The 22,799-nt window shown below is 40.4% G+C and overlaps 1 protein-coding gene across 2 annotated transcripts in view; it reads left to right on the forward strand.

Moving 5' to 3' along the window:
- The window catches only part of DCLK2 (doublecortin like kinase 2), a 141,674-nt gene extending 121,670 nt beyond the window's left edge, over positions 1-20,004 (forward strand). For both annotated transcript variants that reach the window (XM_032793230.2, XM_032793231.2), the window contains 6 exons: positions 7,909-8,042; positions 9,030-9,107; positions 10,866-10,962; positions 14,037-14,117; positions 16,363-16,479; positions 19,490-20,004. In XM_032793230.2, coding sequence (XP_032649121.1) covers positions 7,909-8,042; positions 9,030-9,107; positions 10,866-10,962; positions 14,037-14,117; positions 16,363-16,479; positions 19,490-19,708 — 726 coding nt within the window. In that variant the 3' untranslated portion in view covers positions 19,709-20,004. The remainder of the gene's footprint in view (positions 1-7,908; positions 8,043-9,029; positions 9,108-10,865; positions 10,963-14,036; positions 14,118-16,362; positions 16,480-19,489) is intronic.
- The last annotated feature ends 2,795 nt before the right edge of the window (positions 20,005-22,799 follow it).

Raw genomic sequence — 22,799 nt, forward strand, 5'->3', positions numbered from 1 at the left:
ATCCCAGGGTTATTTGAAGTAAGATATTTCCTCTCCCATCGCCACATCTGATTTCTCAGTATCCTAGCTATAAACTCTGAGAGTACATTTATTTCCTCAGAAGGAACTATATTTAATTTCCATTAGTTCCCATCAGGGACATAAATATCTGTGCCTGATAGCAACAAATATTGTGGATTCTGTTTTACAAACTCCAAGTGGAAATTGGCAGTGGAGTGAGTGCATTATTCTCTGCTGCTTTGTAGCTTATATAGGCAGAGTATGCAAAAGATTACTAAGTCGCTGACAGCAGAGATAGTGTTTAACACCCACATTGCACACATGTAAATAACTACCTACAATGCAAGGCACTGGACAACCAAGTCCAGAATCCACATCACAGGCACAGGGGTCATCAGTAACTGGAAGCCTTGTGTTAGTTTATTTAAGCTCTGTTTGTTTGTCAGTCCTGTTAATGGTGTAATGAGATTCACCAAAGGGAAGCTGATAGAAGGGATTTATGTCTCTTACTCCAGCAGCGGCATTTGAACAAGCACAGACAACAGAGCTGGAACTTGCAAACTCTTAAGGTATGGCTATACTATGCAGCTTTTAGCAATATGGCTGTGCTGCTACAGTGCTATCACTAAAAGCTGCACAGTGTAGCTGCTCTTTGTCGGCTGGAGAGAGCACTCCTTCCAACAAAGTGCTTTTTGTCAGTAAAACTTTTGTTGTTTGGGATGGTGGTTTTTTCTTTAACACCCCTGAATGACAGGTTTTGCCGACAAAGTTCCAGTGTGGACAAACCCTTACTTAGTCCTTTCTTGCCACAGCAGTCTCAATGACAACAGTGAGTAAGGATTTCCAGGACTCAGTCGTTCCTTTAGCAGTGAAATTTGAGGGAAAAAATATGTATTCAGACCTTTCTTGATAAATTTTTAGTTGCAAGGTATGTGGACGTTGGGTTGTTGAGCTGTGGATACAGGGATTCTAACATGGGGTTTTTATTATTATTATTATTTATTTATTTGATACCCTTTATTTTGGGCGAGTATTGCTATTCTTTATGGATGATACTGATTTAGTATAATTTTTTTTAAATGTTACTTTATGTGAAGTGGCTAGAATGTTGTATAAACACTATGCAGTCTAAATGAATAGTGACCCTTTAACAATAGACCTGAAAATTTTCTGGCAAAAAAATACCCTTGGCAACTTTGAAGTAAGGGAGAGAAAAACAGAGAAGACGGTGGTTTTATCTTCAAATGTATCTCAAAGCTTAGCCACTCTGAAGATTGCGTGTTCATGCTGAATTAATTTCAATATAGTGTGCTGGTCCAGAAGCAAACGAGTGTGCACAGTTTTAGAGGGATCCCGTGGCATGCCATAGTTGATCTCATTCATTTTAAAATAATAATATGGTGACATCAGGATCTTGGGTGGATTGGAGTTCTGAGGCTAATCTGACATTTTAAGCCTCCGTTAGTAATCGAATCAGGTATAAATAGGCACAAACGCCCTTTTTGCCTAGAAAGCTTGTTGAGATTACTCAACAGTTGCATGTCTTATTCATTGTGATTGACATTGGCATTTATGTTAAGATAACATAATGGAAGTGCATGTAAATGTAAATGTGTCAATTGCTTTTATACTAACCAGTGTTTCAATTCTTTAACCTGAGATCATCCAGATGTCTGACTGGTAAAAAGAATGAAAATCATACACTCATAAATACAAACTGTGTTATCATTGACACGTGAAATTATATCAGGGAGCACAAGGGTTTCCATTAGAGCTGTGAATTATAACAGAGTGATGACTAAGGCTATGTTTTAGTCATGGGTATTTTTAGCAAAAGTAATGGATAGGTAATGGGCAGTGAACAAAAATTCACGGACCATGACCTAAATTCCTTGTGAACTGCATGACCATGCAGCAGGCTGTTTAGTGCTGCACAGATGCTCAGGGAACCTGCCAAGGTGGGACCTGCTGGAGCACCTGTTCCCAACTCAGCCCCAGACCTGCTGCCGCCAGGGTAGGGGCAGCCCAAACCCAGCCCTGACCTGGACTGACTGGGGCAGGTGCTAATTGGTCCAAATCCTCACAGCAACTTGGGTGCTGTGTGGTTTGTATTCTCATGCCTCTGATTGGTTTAGAACCGTGAAGGGGTGCAGACTATCAGGCACCTCCTGCTGGTCCGGCCCGCCCACTCGAGGACGTAATTCACTAGGAGGGTGGTGAAGCACTGGAATGGATTACCTGGGGAGGTGGTGGAAACTCCATCCTTAGAGGTTTTTAAGGCCCAGCCTGACAAAACCCTGGCTAGGATAGTTTAATTGGTGTTGGCCCTGCTTTGAGCAGGGGGTTGGACTAGCTGACCGCCAGAGGTCTCTTCCAGCCCTAATCTTCTATGATTCTGTGATAATGGATGCTGGGACTTGTAGTCTGTGCTGGCCCACAGCCCTGGATCCAGAGAGAAGACTTTGTGATTGGTTCTCATTGGGCGATGAAAGGTTGTTGCTAAGGTAGAGGTGGAATGGCCTCCCCTCCCCCAACCCAAACTGAGCTCTGGCCTGGACCTGCTGTGACTGGGGGAGGGGCCCCTATCCTGCTGCCCCAGCCCTAGAGCTGCTGCAGCAGGGAGAGACACCTCTCCCTCCCAGGTGCTGCTGCAGGAAGAGAGAGCTGGGGGGAGTCCTCTCTCCCCACAGTAGCCCCAGGGCACCCTCCTGCACCCCAAACCCCTCATCCTCAGACCCACCCTGGAGTCCACACCCCCAGCCAGAGCCCTCAACACCCCCCCCCCACACACACACCCCAACCCTCTGCCTTGATTCTAAATTCTTTAAAAAAAACAACCAGGTATCACTATGAAAATTTTATAACTAATGTTTCTGGGCCTTTTGCTGGCTCTGCAAAAACAATTAACTAATGAATACTATTCCCAGACTTGTGCTGACAATTAGTGATCCAGCTGTACAAAACTGGAAAGAAGCAAAACTTTTGCTCAGTTCTGAACATGGTGGGAAAATACCCTCCTCCATTGCTTGTTAAATATTTTCCATTTTGTCCTTTTCAGTTTATCTTCAAATCTATAATAAGTAATTCCAGATCAAGGGTAGCTGTGTTTTTTTTTAAATAAAAATCCCTTGACAATATACTTTAAATAGGATCCTACTGATCTCCTTGCAAGTCTTCACTGAAAATTTCAAAATAAAATGTTCTCCCAGGGAATCTCTCTCTCAATTTTGCAGAATTGTTCTCTTGCTACTTTTTTTCCTTTTTTACTGTCACAAATTGTCTTCATTTTGTTTGTTTCCTTCCTGCATGCACAGGTATAGCCTATGTCATTGTTGATGCTAGTAGGATTATGTACCCATTAGTTGCCATTATTGGAATCCTTAGATTATTTAGTCAACACTAGTTTAAGAAATTTAGTAATTTGTAATATATGTTAGTAGGTGGAAAATATTGTGTGAGGTTATTGCAAAATGAGTGGGTTTTAAAACACACTATGACTTTGCAAATAAAAATGTAGTTATATAAGTAAAGGTTGACTATGACATGCTAATTTAACTTGCTCTCTTCCTCAATTGTTGACATATTTTTGTTTTTTTTTACTGTAATCGTATTCACTAGTGCAAGCAAACAGGAAGAAGTAGATCGGGCATAGTTATCACTTACAAACAATGGGCCCAATTCTGGCCACTCTTGCGTAGGCATGATTTCTCTCTGATGCTCCAGCCCTGCTAACACTCTCATGTAACTCTACCCACATGATTTGTTCCATTGGCTTCAGTAGGAGTAGTTGCATGAGTAAAGAAAGATATGCACATGTGTAAGTATTTGCAAGATTGAGGTCAGACATTACTTATTCATTTTAGTCATTACTGCTTACATCAGTGAAGAGAGGGAAAAATTAGGCCAAGTTTTTAGGAAAAACCAATAGACGTTTTGTTAAAATATGTAAAGCAATAGTTCACACTTCAGCTACATAAATATGGGGAGGGATGTTGTCCCTAGCCTCTGTTTGACAGAAGCTGGGAATGGATGATAGGATGGATCACTTGATGATCACCTGTTCTGTTCATTCCCTCTGGGGCACCTGGCATTGGCCACCTTCGGAAGACAGGATACTGGACTAGATGGACCTTTGGTCTGACGCAGTATGGACACTCTATGTTCTTAACATCCTGTCATCTGTAACAATATTATCTGTGCAATAAATGGCAGCACAAGTTTCTAGGTAGAGACTTTTGTGTCCTATCTGGATCAAGAATAGGGCTAAATTCTTTAACCTTTAGAAGATTTTTATGACTTTTGATAATTCAGGGATAAAGAAATGTACGTTCAGCTCTTGTTATAGGGGCCATAGAAGCCAGCAGTGTATTTCATTAGTCTGAACCAGAGTAGCTTTTATATATAGGATGAGCATCAATAGTTAGAAATGCTTTATTGCTGCTTAATTTTAGCCAAATCCCAAAAAGAACCCTTCAACATTATAAGGCTTATTATACATTGCAGAAATATGTGTACAGAAATGATTAGAGGAAATACATGCAGGAATTTGCTCAGAGGTTGAATGTTATGAGTAGTTTTAAACACCAATACTTCTAAATCAGATTTAAGTGCAATTTATAGACACCATGGGCCAATCTCCATTTGAATTTACTCTGGCAAATTTTGGTATTTAATTTAAATGGAGGAAGTCTTCAGTTACTATAAAGTAGATACTTGAGGTTTACACTGGTATAAGTGAAAACAGCCTCTGGCTCAGATTATTCTCATCTGCAAGAATAATAAAGTGTCACGGTTGTGCCTGTATATTTATTCCAGTCACTTTGAGAAGTTATTGTGTATTACTGCCTCAGTGACTTGGAAGATTTACAACAAGCAGTAACAATCCCTGTTTTATAAATCAGCTGTCAGCAATCCAGAGAGCAGTTCTAATAATGCTCCAGTGTCTGTATACAGTGTAATGTGTTTGGGGCCCCTCTTTTCAAGGAGTCTGGTAATAAGTTTTTCTTGCAATTTCGAGTGGTGATTTGAGTGTTGTGGATTACATAAAACAGTTACTAAATGATGTCTTTGATACTGTCTTCAGGTGACCCATTGGGATTCAATGCATATTAAGCATGCAAAGACTTTGCTATATTTTTAGAAATGTCCTTGAAGCATCTAGTGCAAATGAAAACGTGTGTGTGTGTGTGTGTGTGTGTACACATTTCCACATAACATACATTCCTTGATAATCTATCCTATAAGTCCATAAACATGTAAGTTTAGACAGGCATTTTGCACCTAAACTATGAAGATAATGTATTTGCATGCTTTAGTAGTCAGCAGAAAATACATGGGCAAACCTGTGGACATAGGAATGCAGGCCCTTCTGAGGACATAAGAGATATCTAAGTGCCACCTTTAGAAAATGCAGTTAAATTGCTTTTGTAATTACCTTTGGTGTCCCCTGAGCAACAGAGAGTGGGGAGAGTACAGTGCATTGTTCTCTAAATCAGAGGTTCCCAAAGTGGGGGATGGGCCCCCCTGGGAGGGCACAGAATGTATTGTAGCGGGGCGTGAGAAGCTTTAGGAAAAATAAACATACTGCGCACATTTTACCCTCAGCAATCACACAATTTTTTGTGGGTTAGTCATGGCATAAATAGCAAATTTAGCAAATGTGTTACACATCTGTGAAATATGCTGTTTATGCCATGACCAACCCATGAAAAATGTTTGATATCTGCGCCGAGTTTCTCAAACTAGGTACCCAGACTTGAAAGGGGGTCAGAAGCCTATTAGGGTATTGTGATATTGCCACCCTTACTTTTGTGGTGCTGCCTTCAGAGCTGGGTGCCCAGCCAGCAGCCTTGATTTTCTGGCTGCCCAGCTGCAAGGGCAGAGCAGCAATACCATACCACCCTTACTTCTGTGTTGCTGCTGGTGGGAGGCGCCGTCTTCAGAGCTGGGCACCGCTCTCCGCTCTGCCTTCAAAGCTGGTCCATAAAGACCAGAATTCACAGGGGAAAACGTATTTCACATGACATGATTTTCATGGCCACAAATTTGGTAGACCCCTACATATCGAATATTCATCTGACACTATGCATTTGACTCTAGATGGCAAATTTTGACAGATTTCTGTTAAGCTTGCATAGCATTATACAAAGTTGTTGCCATCTGTAGTTTAGTCCACTTATTAGGACGTGATGTGCACACTTAATTGAAGGTAGAAATGGATCTCTGGATAGCTGTCCCAAGCATCCAACCCAGAATGGAATTGCTCTGCTCCCAAAAAAGGCACAACCATCATGCTAGTAACAACAGTATTATGCAAGTAAGCAGTATCTCACTTAAAATTTACATTACTATATATTTAAATGGCTCTGTTTGAATCACTGCATTAAAGTTTTTAATGTTTAGGGAGAGTTGCATCTTGGTTTTGGGAGAGTTGCATCTTGGTTTTTTTTTATTGGTATAGGTATTTGTGTGGCAGGGGAAGGGCATAAACTATTACCGACACAAAAAATGGGGACATGATCAAATAAGTCTGATAACCACTGTTCTTAAATGTATCAGTTTGTGTTTATGGCTGCTTTTTGGGTAGGTTTCTTTTAGGGAGAGGTTCAGTACTTTGGCAAATATGTGGAGTTGTGTTGCTTGACATAGGGAATACAGACTTCTGAGAAAGATAAGCACAGAGTTTCCATAGTGGATACGGACTCTTTAAACTATATTTTTTCTTTTAAATACCTACATTTAAATATATTTTACACAAAAGGAAAACACAGAGGCCCAGCTCAGGATTGGGAGTCAGCGTATGGTAGGCGCTGTCCGTACACATAGTAAGAGACAGTACTTGCTCAAAGAGTTTACAGTCTCAAGACAACACAGATGGCATACAAATAAAGAGATCAGGTTGATGATAAGTCTTGAGTGGTTTGAAGGAGAGGGAGGTAGTCTTACATGTCAGAGTGATTGGGAGAGGTTGTGTGTGTAAGTGGCAGCATGGAAAAAGCACAGACGTTTGTGGGACAAGTGGACATTTAAAGCTGGCAGTGTTGACTGAGTAGAGGGCAGGGGCGGTTGATGTGATACTAGATCTGTTGAGTAGACAGGAAGGAGCAGAGATGTCAAGAGCCTTGAATGTGAGGACAAGAAGCTTGAACTTGGTGTGTTGGAAAAGTAGGGAGCAGTGTGTGTTGTGGGGGAGGGGAGATTGACAGTAACATGGTCAGAACAGCAGGCAAAGATTCTAGCAGCTGCATTTTGAATGCAATGGGTGATGTGAATGGCAGGGAGGCCACAGAGAAGATATTTGAAAGGCATTTTATAAAATGCAGAGCATAGTGGTCTAGTATTCTGAGGAAGAACTCCAGAACTCTAGTCCTGTCCATTACACTAACCATTGCTCTGGCCTTGGGCAATAAACACTTTGCAAGGGTGTTATGAAAATGTTAATATTTAAACCTTCATTTAGAGTGTAGTCTTCTCCAGGCAGGACACTGTCCTGTACGCTTGTCCTTCAGCATGAGCAATACATCATGCTAAAGCACGCTCGGGATGGGAAGCAGTAGTACTAAAAGCAATAGGAAATGGGTTCTAGATTTTTAGGAGTAGGTGAGGACAAGATCTATCAAGAAACAGAGCAAAATCTCTCTTAAAAATTATTTAGATTTATTTCCTCTCTCAAATTGAGTCTAATCCCATCAAAACTTTCCAAGAGACAATTAAAGCTCCTCAAGCACAAAGACGAATCACAGCACTGGAAGTCCAAGCCTTCAAGAATCCTGGAGCAAAACCAATGCAGTGGATAGCTTAAGAATCTCTCTTCTCATCACATTATATCATGTTCAGCCTTTGCTGTTTTACTCCCTCACGTATTGGAAAAATATCCTTCAATCCCTGTTATGTTTTTGCTAACCCCAGGTATGCGAGTATTCAGATGGAACAAAGTCCTTGAAGCTTGGGGACTTTGGACTGGCCACAGTGGTTGAAGGACCCTTATATACAGTCTGTGGCACCCCTACATACGTGGCTCCAGAAATCATTGCAGAGACAGGGTGAGGATACAGCAGTTTTGTCTCCTAAGTTGGTGTGTGAAAGCATGTGTGTAAGGGCCAAATCTGACCCCAGTAAATATTTAATTTCACTGCTCTGTGGGTGTGGGTCATTTAAACTGGTCTTCATCTGCTTGTCTGAGTGAATATATCAGCCTCTTCCATATATATTTCCTCTGATACCACTCTGCAAAATATTGTGTGCACATGTAACTTAGATGCTGCTACAGCTAACTGCTTAATTGGGAAGATGGCTCTGGATCCTGGAAGTAAAGGACAGACCTCTTGGGTGGGGAGGAGGTGATAGTTGGCATGAATAATTTGGATTTTCTAATATCAGACTGTTTGATGCACTGCTGCTCTTGCACAGCGCAATTGTTGAAAAGTAATTTTGAGAGCTGAGACCAAGATGTCAAAGGGCATTTGATCCACCTGCAGAGCGAGAAAATATGACATGTTGTGACCTACAGTATTTGTATTCATATGTTTAAAAAGAAACATCCTGGTTCTTCCTCCTAGTGTTACTCATTCATACAGGAGACTCAAGACCTGGAAGCTTGCTCCCTAGTTTGGCAGTGTCTGGGGATGATGCAGAAGCAGTTTGTCCACTGTGGCAGGAGAGGGAAAGGATTTCCCCCTCTCTCTCAACAATATTCTCCTTTGATTATTATGGGCTAGTGCTGAAAAGAATCTGAATCAGACCAGAAAGCTATTGACTGTTCCATGGAGACTGGGGGATTGTGAACCAAAAACAAAGGAAAATGTGGGATCCTCAGGGCTCTCAATACTCTGGAGGACAAGAAAAATATTGACTAGATGCCCCTCTTGTTATACTCCGTGGTATTAATTGAAGGACAGACTCCACTCCTATGAAATGCTAATATATCTGCCTTTGGCAGACTCTCAGTATGTATTAATTTAAAAACAACTAACTATAGAGGTGACACATTTTGGAAGCTTGCACAAGTAACACGTTCTCTTATTTTACAGCTATGGCTTAAAGGTGGATATTTGGGCTGCAGGTGTGATCACATACATACTGCTTTGTGGATTCCCACCTTTTCGCAGGTGAGTTTAGTTCCAGGTGAAAGGGAAGATAGTAAAGAATTAATTACCCAAAGAATTGTTCAAATAAGGGGGAAATCTGATTCTCCCCCCCCCCCCCCCGCCCAAAGCAATAGTCAGCTCCAGCTGTTTCCAAACTGTTGTTTTCCCCCAAGTTTCTCTCTCCTTTTCTAACTTGCTTAAGCTGCCCCTAGTTTCAATATCAACCTATCCTTTTGCCAGCCATCACTTTTTTCAATATGGTTCTGTGCACGAGAGAGAAGTGCAGTCCTGTGTTCCCTACACCACTGTGTAGGGGTGTCTTACTGTGAGAAGCCAGCTTCCTGTTTGACCTCCAATCCCATACTCCACAGCAAGAGCTCAGTGCAGTGAGCATGTATTGTACACCCTCTAGTGTTTGCAGCTGGCAAGTTCAACTTACTGTTTTTATCTTGGAGAAGTGGTCACAGGTAAATGATTCCAGTTAGCAATGTTCATTTAAATCTTATTTTTATTAGTTGAGCTTTGTAGATAACTGTTTTCAATCTCATTACAAACTTAGTGCCCATCATATGAAAGAGTTTGTAATCAGTGAAACAAAAATTTGTTATGGTTACTCTGCATGTCCAGCATATAATATCCATACATAGATTGAATATCAACACACTTTTCTTTTCTGTGATTGTTTGGGATGGGAGTAAAATAGAGTAAAGTAACTGGAACTTCAGGAGAGAAGGAATCAAAAACCACATTTTAAATCAGGAAGTATCTAATTTTTATGATCAGGTGACAGTGTTATCCATTATATCTCATTGCCTGTGTTTTTTCAAGGGCACATTTAGATTAGCTTTACTAAAAGTTAAAATTCGCCACTTTCTTGGCTATGTTGTTCCTCCCAGGTTATTTTTAAATAATTGTGGAAAGGCAGAGAAGTTGCTGTTTAGTTCTACAACTGGTTTTTCAGACACAGTTGACTGGTTAGCAATGTTTAGCTCACGCTTCAAAGATGTACCATATCATTACAATTATTCTGCCATGCTTTTGACTGCAACAATCAGGTGTGAACAAATGTAAGAGAATCTGAGCAATATTGTTAGAGATTTAAACCACTAATCAGAAGTGAGTACAATTGTAAAATTAGTCCCATCTTATTCAACAGATCTGCTGTGTGTGTATATTCTGTTCCTGCCCACCACCCCTCTTTTTGGCACTATAGGGGCTATTTCTTTCATTGTTATGGATTATGCCAGTGGCGCAGATTGTTAAATTCAGCATGGGATTGAATTTATCCCAGGTTTTCCTAATCTTCTCTGTGTATTTAAAAACATTTCAGATTGGCTCACAGGAGAGGATCACATCAGTGCTGCTGGTGTGCCTACACACATCACTTGCCTATGTGGCGGGTCCTCTGGAGCATGGGGATGCTCAGGCAAAAGAAAAGACTAACTTGATTTACTTCTCCTCCCCAGCAGCAGATTGTACCTTGTCTGTTACTGCACAGATGATTGTCCTCATGTTACCAATGCAATCTCTACTTGAATGGAAGACTGACTGCGGCCTTTCTCCTATGTATTGCCTCTCCACCCTCACCAATACTGACAGGATAACTATGGTGTAAAACTGCCAAACGTACACTCCTAGAGTACAAGGTGGCAAACAGGGGCAAACTTCTGTAACAGTTGATGTGAATTTTGCTTCTTCACCACCTCAAAAATGTAACTTTAATGCCTTCGTGACAAAAATTACTTTCTCCTCTTCTCTTCCATTGTTGTTCATCCATAGTGAGAACAATCTTCAGGAAGATCTCTTTGATCAGATCCTCATTGGAAAGCTAGAGTTTCCCTCTCCGTACTGGGATAACATCACTGACTCAGCTAAGGTACTGAAATAAGTTAGGAGCCCAGGGCTTCAAGCTGTGAAATTGTTTGACAAGCCAGTGGGAGCATTGTGCCTTCACAGAATCTATACTATTATTGACTACATTCCAATCCATAGTACTCTTCAAAGCATGGCAGTGATGAAAATGCAGGTCTCACAACCCTACTTTCTGGGTGAATGAATGTTACAGAATGTTGATTACATTCAGTGAGCATTGCATAGTGTTTGGTTTATTTAATGATGAGGGTTATACTAGGTTCAGTGCTTCAGCTGCAGTGTAAGTATCTCTCCAGATTTCCGCCCTTCATCACCCTTTTGAGAGAGGGCTGCTTGCTACATGTACTGGACACTGTTCATTTCACCTTTGGACTAGAGGCATTAAACTGGCTAGAGCGCATTCAGATGCAAATAGCTGATTTGCCAGTTAAGTAAAAATGTATTAGTAAGATACCATTTCCCTTTGATTTCATAAATTCAGTCATTTAAAGGCAATGTTTGAAATTCTAACCCTAACTCCTGTAGAGGCTCAAATACTATAGTTAGGGGCCCTACCAATTTCACAGTCCATTTCGGTCAATTTCATGGCCATAGGGTTTTAAAAATTGTAAACTTTATGATTTCAGCTATTTAAATCTGAAATTTCACAGTGTTGTAATTGTAAGGATCCTTAACCAAAAAGATGATTGTGTGTGGGGGGGGGGGGGTTGTTGAAGGCCGAGCCATTGCCTGCGGCAGTGCAGAAGTAAAGATGGCATGGTGTGGTATTTCCACCCTTACTACTTTGTTGCTGCTGGTGAGACTCTGCCTTCAGAGCTGGGCACCTGGCTACCAGCCACTGCTCTCTGGCCACCCAGCTCTGAAGGCAGTGCAGAAGTAAGGATGGCAATACCATGACACCCCTAAAATAACTTTCTGACCTTCCTGCAACTCCCTTTTTGGTCAGGACCCTCAATTTGAGAAACGCTGACCTGGCCTCATGAAATCTGTATAGCGTAGGGTAAAAAAAGCACAGAAAAGACCAGATTTCATGGTCCATGATGCATTTGATATGCTCAGCCATGAATTTTATAGGGTCCTAGTTATAGTAGTGTACCTGTGAGTGATGTGTGAATGACTGACTGTTCATAGGATTCATCCAGAGTCCAGGGGCACATAGGTGCATTGCAGATGAAAATCACAGTTGTTGTTGAAAGAAAGAAAGTGGCTTCATTGCTCTCAATCTCCTAATGGTCATTGGCTAGAGTGGCATTGATAGTAGCCTCATAAAAGACCATAGGTTTATCTTAAGGAAGAATTGGGACTGTCTTGCACTGCTCTGAGAGCCAAAGCAACCGTAAAGTCTAGCTCCAGCCTAGGAGTGCATTCACCGAGCTTACAGTTTTCATAGCCGTGTCTTCCCCTGTCCTGGCTGTTAGTATATGAAGTGTGGCCAGGGGTTCCCAGTTTTCAGCTGCCAAAATGGTTCCTTCCTCAAATCAATTGGCAGTTGACAGCTGCTCTCTCTTGTGCAAAGCACCAAGCAGCCTCAGAGGTGGCTCTCCTGCTCCACACTTGAACTGAGTACAATGTGACTACCCTGAAGCATCCCACCCCCTATCCCTTGTATTCTTGCTGGGTAATTTGCTGAGCGAGTCATTTTCCAGAACTTGGAGAGTGAACAAAAGCCTCCTAATTGCACATGTATTGTTTCTCCAGAGAAGCTGCCGTCTACTAGAATAAGTCCCATTGGAATGTTCTTCATTAGGACATAAAGGAAGAGACAACTCTGAGGCTACAGAAACTTTCCAAAAAAAAATGGGGCAGCTGAGTTTTAATGATGGGAATTATTTGACATTAATTAGTTTCTTCGCAAGTGTTGTTTTGTGTTTGGAACGTGCATCTGCACCAGTAAGTTAGTTGCCAGTTGCAAAGGAGGAACTTGAATTAATAAATTCAATGGAAGTTGGAGATGGAAAGTTACACCTAGGGTTCATAACTTCCTTCACTGGCCGCCTTTTGTGTGACTAGGCTCTTAAAATTTACCATGGCTACAGACCCACTTGTGACAGTACTAAACAGAAGTGCCATAGAAATATGCAGTGAACCTAAGGCCATCTATTGTATAGCCTCCGAACATTTCAAAGGCCTTGATTCAACAAAGCAGTTAAGCATATACTTACAGTTAAATGTATGGTGAAATCTCAGTGACTTCCAGGAAACGTAAGCACGTCAGCCCTCTAGACAATACCCCCTTTTTTCCTGGCCTCTGTCTGGGGATTCCCTTTTCAGGGCGGGAGGGTCCTTAGAAGACCGGTCAGGCTGGCTAATGACCCCTTTGTGCTTCTGGGGCAATACAAAGTAGCCATACCAAGGCAAAGAATCTAGCCCATAGTATAGATAATTAAAATTAACTTAACTAACACTGGGTGCTGTCAGTCATTCCTTTTTACTAGAATTCTTAAGTGCTCTGTGCTGATGGGCAGCTTTCATTTTCTAGCTGTAAAGGAATGGTATCATCATCAGAAATGTTTACAGATGGTTCTAGTGATAGCACTTACAATAAAAAAATTATCTTTGTGTACTAGTTTACTCTCTATACAGTTAAATCATCCCTGCTAGTAATAGCTTTAAAATTCCAGGCTCATAAAAGCCTGGAAAAGTTGGTGCTCTTGGCAGGTGCTTTCTGCTCTGCCATCCTCCTCATCCCTACTGAGCCTCCTTCAGCAGCTTTATCCTCTCTCTGTAAATTACTCAAACACTATGTGCCCTGTCACTTGATGGTTACAAAACATTATGGGACTTTCTTTTTGCGTGAGGGTATCTGCACATGTGCTGTACTCAGAGCGTTTAGGGAGGATGCAATTCTATTCTGTCTGTATACATTTTATATTACAGCTGCAATTTAGAGTGTGAGGGTGAAATCCTGTCCTCATGGGAGTCAAACAGGAGTTTTGCCATTGACTTCAGCAGAGCCAGGATTTCACCCAGATAGTGGAAAAAACACACCACTTTGAATGCTGGGAAGAATTCAATGCAAAAGCTGCTTCAGGTTTTAATATTCATATTCTCTCTCTTCTCACTCTTTTTTGTTTTCAGGAGTTAATTAGTCTGATGCTACAGGTAAACGTAGAAGCTCGATATACAGCAGCACAGATCCTAGGCCATCCCTGGGTGTCCGTGAGTAAATTCTGCATTGTACTTGTCCCTAATTAGATATTTAATATTAAGCTCTAACTGTAATAGTGCTGTCAGAAGTAGTGACAGAACTCAGCTTGCCCAATTCTGTTTATCAAGCAACTTCGATGTCCCCCATCAACAAAGAATGAATTGCCTATAAATGACACTGCAGAAGGCAGTTACACGCTGAAGTCTACCCTAACAGAGGTTATTGTGGGCTGTCTTTGAAGCAAATGAAACTGAATTTACAAAAAAGCTCGCAAGAATAAGGGATGGAGAGCATTCAACTGGACAGCTTCTTTTGCTAACATCATTCTTCAGTGAACATGAGAATGTTTTAGAGACACAGCTAGTATAGATAGCCCGTATGTTGGCGGTTTACCCAATAGCATAGGATTTTATTCTATATTGCTACATAAGGAGGTGGGCAGCAACCTTATATTCTGTTAGGAAAAACCCTCACCCTGCTCCACCTGAAAATAGGTTGGAAGGCATTGGGTAGCTGCTCTGATCCCCCTCTGTAGCACCAAAAAGGCCCTCCATCCTAGACAGGCATGCTTGTGGCAGAGGGGTCTTATGGGCCAAATTTCAAAAACAGGCACTTGAGTTATCCATAACCTGGTGTTCACAAAATACATACATGGCAGCACCAACACCTGCTTTGGTGTATAATATGTAGTCAATGACATACTTTCCATGCCCAGTTAATCTGTGTGTAAAACAGAAAGGCACAATGTGGGGTCCCATTTTCAAAAATGTAACTTAACACTGTTTTTGTGTCCATAAGGAGAGATTTCTCTGGCACCCATCTTTTGTGATCCTAATGTAGGAGATTAGTAATAAATAATAAACTGATCTCACCTACCAACAGTAATAATCAAACGTTTATTTTCAAATTCATTTCACAGTTAAAGAATGAGGAGTACTTGTGGCACCTTAGAGACTAACAAATTTATAAGCTTTCGTGGGCTAAAACCCACTTCATCAGATGCATACAGTACAAAGATGTGTATATACACAGAACATGAAAAAATGGGTGTTGCCATACCAACTCTAACAAGACTAATCAATTAAGGTGGGCCATCCTGATTATCACTACAAAAGTTTTTTTCTCCTGCTGATAATAGCCCATTTCAAATAGTTGACAAGAAGGTGTGAGTAACAGTAGGGGGAAAATTAGCATGGGGAAATAGTTTTTACTTTGTGTAATGACCCTCCCAGTCCTTATTCAGCCTAATTTGTTGGTGTCCGGTTTGCAAATTAATTCCAGTTTTGCAGTTTCTCTAGTTGGAGTCTGTTGTTGAAGAATTGTGACTTTTAGGTCTGTAACTGAGTGATCAGGGAGGTTGAAGTGTTCTCCGATGGGTTTTTGAATGTTATAATTATTGGCATCTGATTTGCGTAGACACTGTCTGGTTTGGCCAATGTACATGGCAGAAGGACATTGCTGGGTCATTACACAAAGTAAAAACTATTTCCCCATGCTAATTTCCCCCTACAGAAGCTTATGCCCAAATACATTTGTTAATCTCTAAGGTGCCACAAGTACTCCTGTTCTTTTTGCTGATATAGACTAACACAGCTGCTACTCTGAAACATTTCAGTGTCGTTCTGTGAATTTTCAGGCTGGAGCACTAAGCAAAATTGGTGCAATTTACCTTGAAAGAGAAGAACTCCAATTAAATCCTGGTTTTCTGAGAATATAAAAGAAAAAAAAGTGTGTTGCTGATGAATAACTGCCCCCATTTGTTTACCCACTTAACGAATATTGTATGGATATAAATGTATAGAAAAAGATCATCATTAGGCTTTATTTAAATACTCTTGGGTCATCAGCATTTTAATGGCTGTTACTTTTCCTTTGCAATGTTGCTATTGTGTAAAAACATACATTTAATACCAGGAGTTGTTAGCAGGTGTCTTGTCATGGCACACTCATACTATGGTATCCTCCTTTTAACCTGAAAAACAAAATGCCACATTTTAAGCCAAAGTTTCTCCTTCCATATGCAGCTCACTTGAGCTCAGTGTAAACTGTTTCTCAGCAGCAGAGGCCTTTAAAAAGAAAAAAGGTTGAATCTCTCTCTATGCAGCCTGGCAATTAAATTCTGTATCCTCCTTAGCATAAGCAGGGATCTCAGGATGAAGGAAAATTTCTTCTGTAATTTTTCTATTTCCAAACCCTTTCTTTTTTTTTTTTAACCCTAAACCTGAGGAGTTGTGTGTGTATATCTTGTTTACACAGGATGATGCCTTGCAGGAGAATAATATGCAAGCTGAAGTAACAGGTAAACTGAAGCAGCACTTTAACAACATGCTACCCAAGCAGAACAATACAACTGCTGGGGTCTCTGTCATCATGGTAAGCAAATGCAGCATTTGTATATGTAGATATGACTTCGTATATTTGTCTAACATGTATAAAAAACCCTATCAGACAACAGTGAGCTGTGTGGGTGAGCTCAGCCCAGCTCCATTTCCTAGGAAATACAGGCACACATCACTGACTAGTCATCACTGCAGTGCTCCAACAACTATGCAGACTGAATTATGAGTTACAAGTTCTCTCCCCTGCAAGTGGTTGTCCTTTTTTTTTTTCCCCCCCCCCAGTCCAGGGATGAATACTATGCACAAAATGTGTCTTCAGATACCTTAAAGACGTTATATTGGACAGCTATATATTTGCTATACTGAATATGCCACTCTGGCAACATAGCACTTACAGTTGACTCAGTTAGTAGCCAGAGGAGATGATTTTTTCCATTGTATCAATTATATATGATGACCTAGTAAGTGTAGTGTCACTGTCCCACTTTTAAATAATTATTCCACATGCAGACAACTACCAATATTAATTAATCTGCCCACTTACATTGTTCATTACATATATATGAATTGGTGACGAGTTTAAAAGTAGGGATTGTAGTAACATCAAAAGAGTGAAGACCATATTGATTTCAGGTTGATGCTGTTATCTACATTTTGTTTGACAGTTTGACTTGACAGTTTGAGAGAGACTTCAGAGCTTCATTCTTTATACAGTTGAGACTGGATAAGCCTGAAGCTGAAAGCTGGTACAAAATTCAATAAGAGCAATTTTAATTCTAACTCTCAGCCCCTCTCCAACTTGCATGCCACTTAAGCTTGTCTCAGATCTCTGACACAGTACAGCATCTCGCTTCTTCTTGGTGTGGATTTTTTCTGTTACCTATGTAGCCAATGAAAACTTATTTTTGCTTATCTCCCTTTAACAAGTAGTAAGGAAAATTCATATCTGCCTAGCTCTGTAACTGAATATGCAGGGAAGACTAGGGATAATGTTTGAGTCTTCTATTAAGATCCATATAAGAATTTACTCACAAACCTTTTTCCTGCCTCATCTTTGCACTGTTTTATCTACAGTTCAGAGTTTGTGTTATCAAGTCCCTTAAAAGTAATGTAGCATCACAAAGCCATATCACTTTCTCTTTTATGTGTGAGGAAACTGTTCAGTGAAAACCCTCTCTAGCATGATGTAGCCACTTAGTTCTAATACAGGTTCTTTGAAAACCTTAGAGAAGTTCAGTCACATTTAATGCAGATACAATGAGGAGTCCTTATGGCACCTTAGAGATTAACAAATTTAATATAGATGACACCATGTGGTAGACAAGTGAAACTGCACAAGAAATCTGGTTCCTGCTGCCTTCAACAGGGAAAGCACTATTTCTGCTGCTAAGAATGTGTTGCTGTAAAATCCTTTTATTTACAGACTTTTTAAAAGAATGTTTTATTTTTAAATCTAAATTTGTTTCAATGATGATAGTTCTGCTTAAAAGTAAGTGTAGTTTCTATCCCTTGCTTCCTTCCTTTTTCCTCCTTTCCCAATGCTTGCATTGCTTTCCTCTGAGTAGGTCCAAGGCAATGGTATGTACTAACTGCAATGTTTTGTCCTGCTGCACAAACTACATGTTCTGAGTTTGACAAAGAGAAAAGGAGAAATAACAGCTATCCTGAAATGGGGAGAATTTTAGAACTGCATAAAAGTGAGAGAGCATCTTCCAATGATGTTCCAGATAAATATTTGCCATTTTACTTGGTGACTTTGTATCACTGAAAATTTTCTGCAAATCTAGGCAGAGTGGTTATTTTTCACCTTGCAAAACATCAGCTTTTGTGAAAGGGAAGGTTGAAGGCAAGATGACCCATACTGCTGCCAAGTAAATGGTTATCTTTGAAAAATGTGTGTGCCTTCAAGCTTGTCTACACATTAAAGCTAGTTCAGAATAAGGTAAGTAAGTGTGACTTTAACTATTCCTGATTTATTCTGGACTAACTTTCACAAGAGGGCTTGTGAAATGAGCAGTGTTATCAAAACAACTCCCCAAGCCCCCCAATTATAGCTTTGGGACTATATAGCAGAATGTAGGGCAGGACTGAAGTGGGCAAGCATGAGAGTCAGCACCTAGTAAGCTTGATCCTGTCAGGCACCACTGATGCTTATGGCCTCTGTGCTGCTCATAACCAGTCATTGGAGTGATCAGCAGTATAGAATAATCTTCCTCACGAAAATCAGCATTAAACCTGCTGAGCTGGGCCCCAGCCAGTTGCAAATAGGTAACCAAATACTAAGTCAGTATTGAAGCCTAACTGAGATGATCTTTTCTCCAAGGACCTGCTTAGGGACAGGCCCTCCAGTTAACTTGAAGGTACTTCTGTAAATTCAACTTAGTTTGATTTATCTTGCAGAGGTGTCAGGTACTTTACTTAAAAAAATCTCAGGGCAGATACTCTACAGTTCCCCTAGTGCATCTTAATCCCCCATGCTTCCACTGCTACATTGTTAATTATCCAACAACTATTTCCAGTAAAATGCACCTTCATGCAAATTTAACACCCATAACAAAGAATGAGAGGAAGAGTGTTCTAGCTTAAATGAGGAAACAAATTCCTGAGACCTCCATTGCAAGCTCCTGCGGCTACCTGGGATTTGTCATAGGCTTAAGAAATATGTTTGCTCCTTATTAAAATATTGGCAGCATAGTCACACTCTGAATTTTGGTGAAAATGAATCCTTAGAACTTGCTCCCTATATGGTGGTGTAACTATGCCTGTCTGCTTGTCCACCTCAGACTTAAAAAAAAAGTTAAAACTTTGTATTACAAGTACTTCATCAGACTTGGTTCTATTAATGACCTGCTGTGGCATGTATACGAGATAAGTTATCCCTCTAATCACCAAAACACCCTCCAATTCATTAAGATTTCTGATGTTATTTCTCCTTTTTCTGAGTCTAATGCATGCCCCAAATGTGTGTGTTGTGCAGTGTTTTAATGGGGCAGGTAGTATGGGTCACTGATGTAACTGTTTTTGTCTTTTACCTTCCTTTTTAGAACACAGCTCTAGATAAGGAAAGTCAGATTTTCTGCAACAAGCACTCTCAGGACTCTAGTAGAGCGGGTATGCAGAAAACATCTGTGATTGCTGCAGCTCAAGATCCTCATGTGGCTGGGTCCAAGAACCTCTCCCCTGCTGCTTCTGAGCCAATCAAATCCCCCACACAGCCTAACTCAGCATGTTATGAGAATGCTGGGGAACAGCTCACTCTGTAGAAGTAACTTAAACCAAAGCCCACTTCTAGGCCAGTAGACTCCTTCAACTTAATGAACATCCATCACGTGTGGTTTGCTCTCACTCTCTTGTGGCAAGCCCCAGGTAGACTGTCAATAGGTAGGTGGATGAAGGTTTGCTGTAGCTTTGAGTGCTCTTCCAGCCTTTGGCTTCTGAACATTAAGAGGGGGGAAGAAATTCTGTATCTTTAGATTCGTTTTTATCATTGGAGTTAGTTTAATGAAATGCATCTCTCACACCCTAGGAATCTGACTAGCTTATGTTCTTGTTTAACTACAAGTTAGATTAATATGGATGTTACAAGGCCTCACGTATGCACAAGCAGAACTTGTTCCCAGAAAAGGCATATGCCCACAAAAAGCTGTATTTTCTCTCCTGTCGTAGTGGCTACAGTGAGTTGAGCTGAAGAGGCATGTTTCCATGAAAAACTTGAGTGGATTAACTGTACAATATTGAAGGACAAGTTTCTCAGAGAAGGGGTCGTTTTTCTTCAATACCAGACTTGAAGTTCTTATTATATCCAAAGTCACTTCAAGATAATGTTTAGATAATAACATGAACTCTGGGCATTTATTGGTCTGAAGACTGCAGTCAAGATAGCTTTTTCATTCTAGCTATTGTGTATCCTCGCCTAACAATAAAACTTCTTTGAATGGAAAGCTTGCTGCATGTTACATAAGTTAGGATGGAGCAGATCCTCGTTCTAGGGCAAGCTGACTAATAGAAGAACTACCACTACCCCCTATAAATAGCTACCAATATTTTATTACAATCTCCCTCTTCACTAGTGCAAGAACAGGGGGAGACACTGATCTGCAGTCAAGGATGGAAGGTGTTTTATCTTTATCATTCTGCTGGGTTCAATAGTGTATATACTCTGCTTATTCATTTCCTCTGCTTGTTGATGAGAAAAATTGGTCCTAGTTCATTTTCTTTGTTAGCTTTTACTAGCATTGTAACAGACCTGGCAATAATAAACTTTCTTCATGAAAAGAATAATTAGTCATTTATTCCTGTGAGAACTCAATTTCTGAACAAGGCTGGCAGGGTGAGTGGATCAGTGAGGAACAACGGTCCCTCTTAAGGCCACTAGCCCAAGAGCAACTCAATCAGTAGGTGTGCCAACTTTTGTGAATGGTTTGACTCAAGATATACTAGTTTTCTTGGGAGCCAGTCATCCATGCAGCCCTCTGTTTTCAAAGGGACACAGTATGGGATTTGGGTGCTTATTGCTGGAAAGGATTAGTGCAATTTGGTCTAAGAAAAAGTGTTGACTAGTTAAGCTGTAGATCAGCAGCAAAGACCATATCTATATTTCATTAAAATGTACTTCTGTTAAACTTGTTTTGAGTCATTTTTGTTACTGGGATAAGGTGGCCTGGACTCTGTGTTCTAATCTCATTTTTAAAAAAGGCCTAGATTAAAGCATTTCTACTAACAAACACGATTTGACCCTGTCCAAACCCTTGTGTATTACACAAAAAGTATACACTGAAGATAACATCTCCGCCTCAGAATATAAAAACTAGTCGTATACCAAACATGACTGTCTGCATGGTGTTTATCTTGTAAATTTTACCCGGGCTGGATATAATGCAATGCAGGGTGTCTCTAGCAGAGGGGGCAGTATGCTGAAAGTGACAGACAAGTAGGACACAGAATGAATTGGGTGATTGTGCAGAGTAAGCCAATAAAGGGATCAGAAAAGGGCTAGACAGTTGGTGTAGCAGGGTAAACCCAAACTGGTAAGGACCTAGCCAGTTCACAGGTGTGGAGAGGACCTCACAGTGTTGAAGTGGCAGAAGTTGTCTTCCTAAAAAATGACATTACAGTTTTTACCCCGATCAGCTCAATTATCATTCAAAACTTAATCATTACTGCTGAACTTTGATCAGGCTGAGCTTGAGTCAGTAGTGAAACATTCAGAAACCAATGTCAGAGAGACATATGGAAAGGTAAATGGGTCTGTCATCATTGTAGTTGAAGCCATGCAACTAGATAGCATTGCCAAGGATAGAGTCCTGAAAGAGAGAGACAATGACCAGCTGTATAGTGTGCCTGAAATTCAGAGGATAAGAATAGAAAAGAGGATTGAGACTAACAGCTGGTGCCAGGTTAAAATTGGTGGGTTTTGTAGTGTTCACAAGGGCAATAAAGAGGCGATATTCCTAAAGGATTCAAATTGAAACAAGACATACCATGAGAAAACATAGGTCTGAGGTGAACTCTCCCCCTTAAACACTTATTTCTACAAAGAAATCACATAGAAAAGAATATGAGTGGCAGGAAAAAGTATAGAATTACATAGAACAAACTTGTATACAGTGTTGTAGATATATTGGTTGCAGGATATTAGAGAGACAAGGTGGCTGAGGTAATATATTTTTTTTGAACCAGCTTCTGTTGGAGAGAGAGAGAGAAGTTTAAACATACACAGACCTATTCGTCAGGCCTAGACCTTGTCTCTCTAATAGAACAAACCTGGCCTACGTGCTGATTTGTCCTCTAAAAAAGGTATTGCAGTAGCATCTGTAAAGTGCATACATTTGTGAGTTTATGGTTTCAACAGATGTAATTCCTAATTATTTCCTAATTAATCAGCTGTGGGTAGTTAGAACTGATAGTTAACATTCCTATTCAAGTACATTTAAAAGCAGAAAAATAGTAATTCTGTAGCCTGACCTATAGATTCTGTATTATATTGAGTACTTAAACCTGAGCGACAATTGGGAATTCTTAACAGGTTCTTGTCCCAAGATCAGGCCCAGTATTTTAAAATTATTGTGTAGTTGGGAACCCTGATATGCACAGTTGCCACACACACTATAGGAACTATATTTACAATAGTTTAACCCATAAGGTAGACAGAAATAATATACATTTGAAAACGATATACTCACCATCCCTTGCAGAACAACCTGAAATGTTAGCCATTATCTTCCTCATCACCAGTGACAGCATTCTGGCACCTCCCAAGGGCTACCTCTCTCTCTCCTCCTGCACACAGGCTGGGATACAACTTTTATATTTTGCTTACAGAGTGCATATTCAGTAGGGGTTTATTATTTAAAA

The sequence above is a fragment of the Chelonoidis abingdonii genome, chromosome 5 (genome assembly GCF_003597395.2).
Source record: "Chelonoidis abingdonii isolate Lonesome George chromosome 5, CheloAbing_2.0, whole genome shotgun sequence".
NCBI classification, from domain to species: Eukaryota; Metazoa; Chordata; order Testudines; family Testudinidae; genus Chelonoidis; species Chelonoidis abingdonii.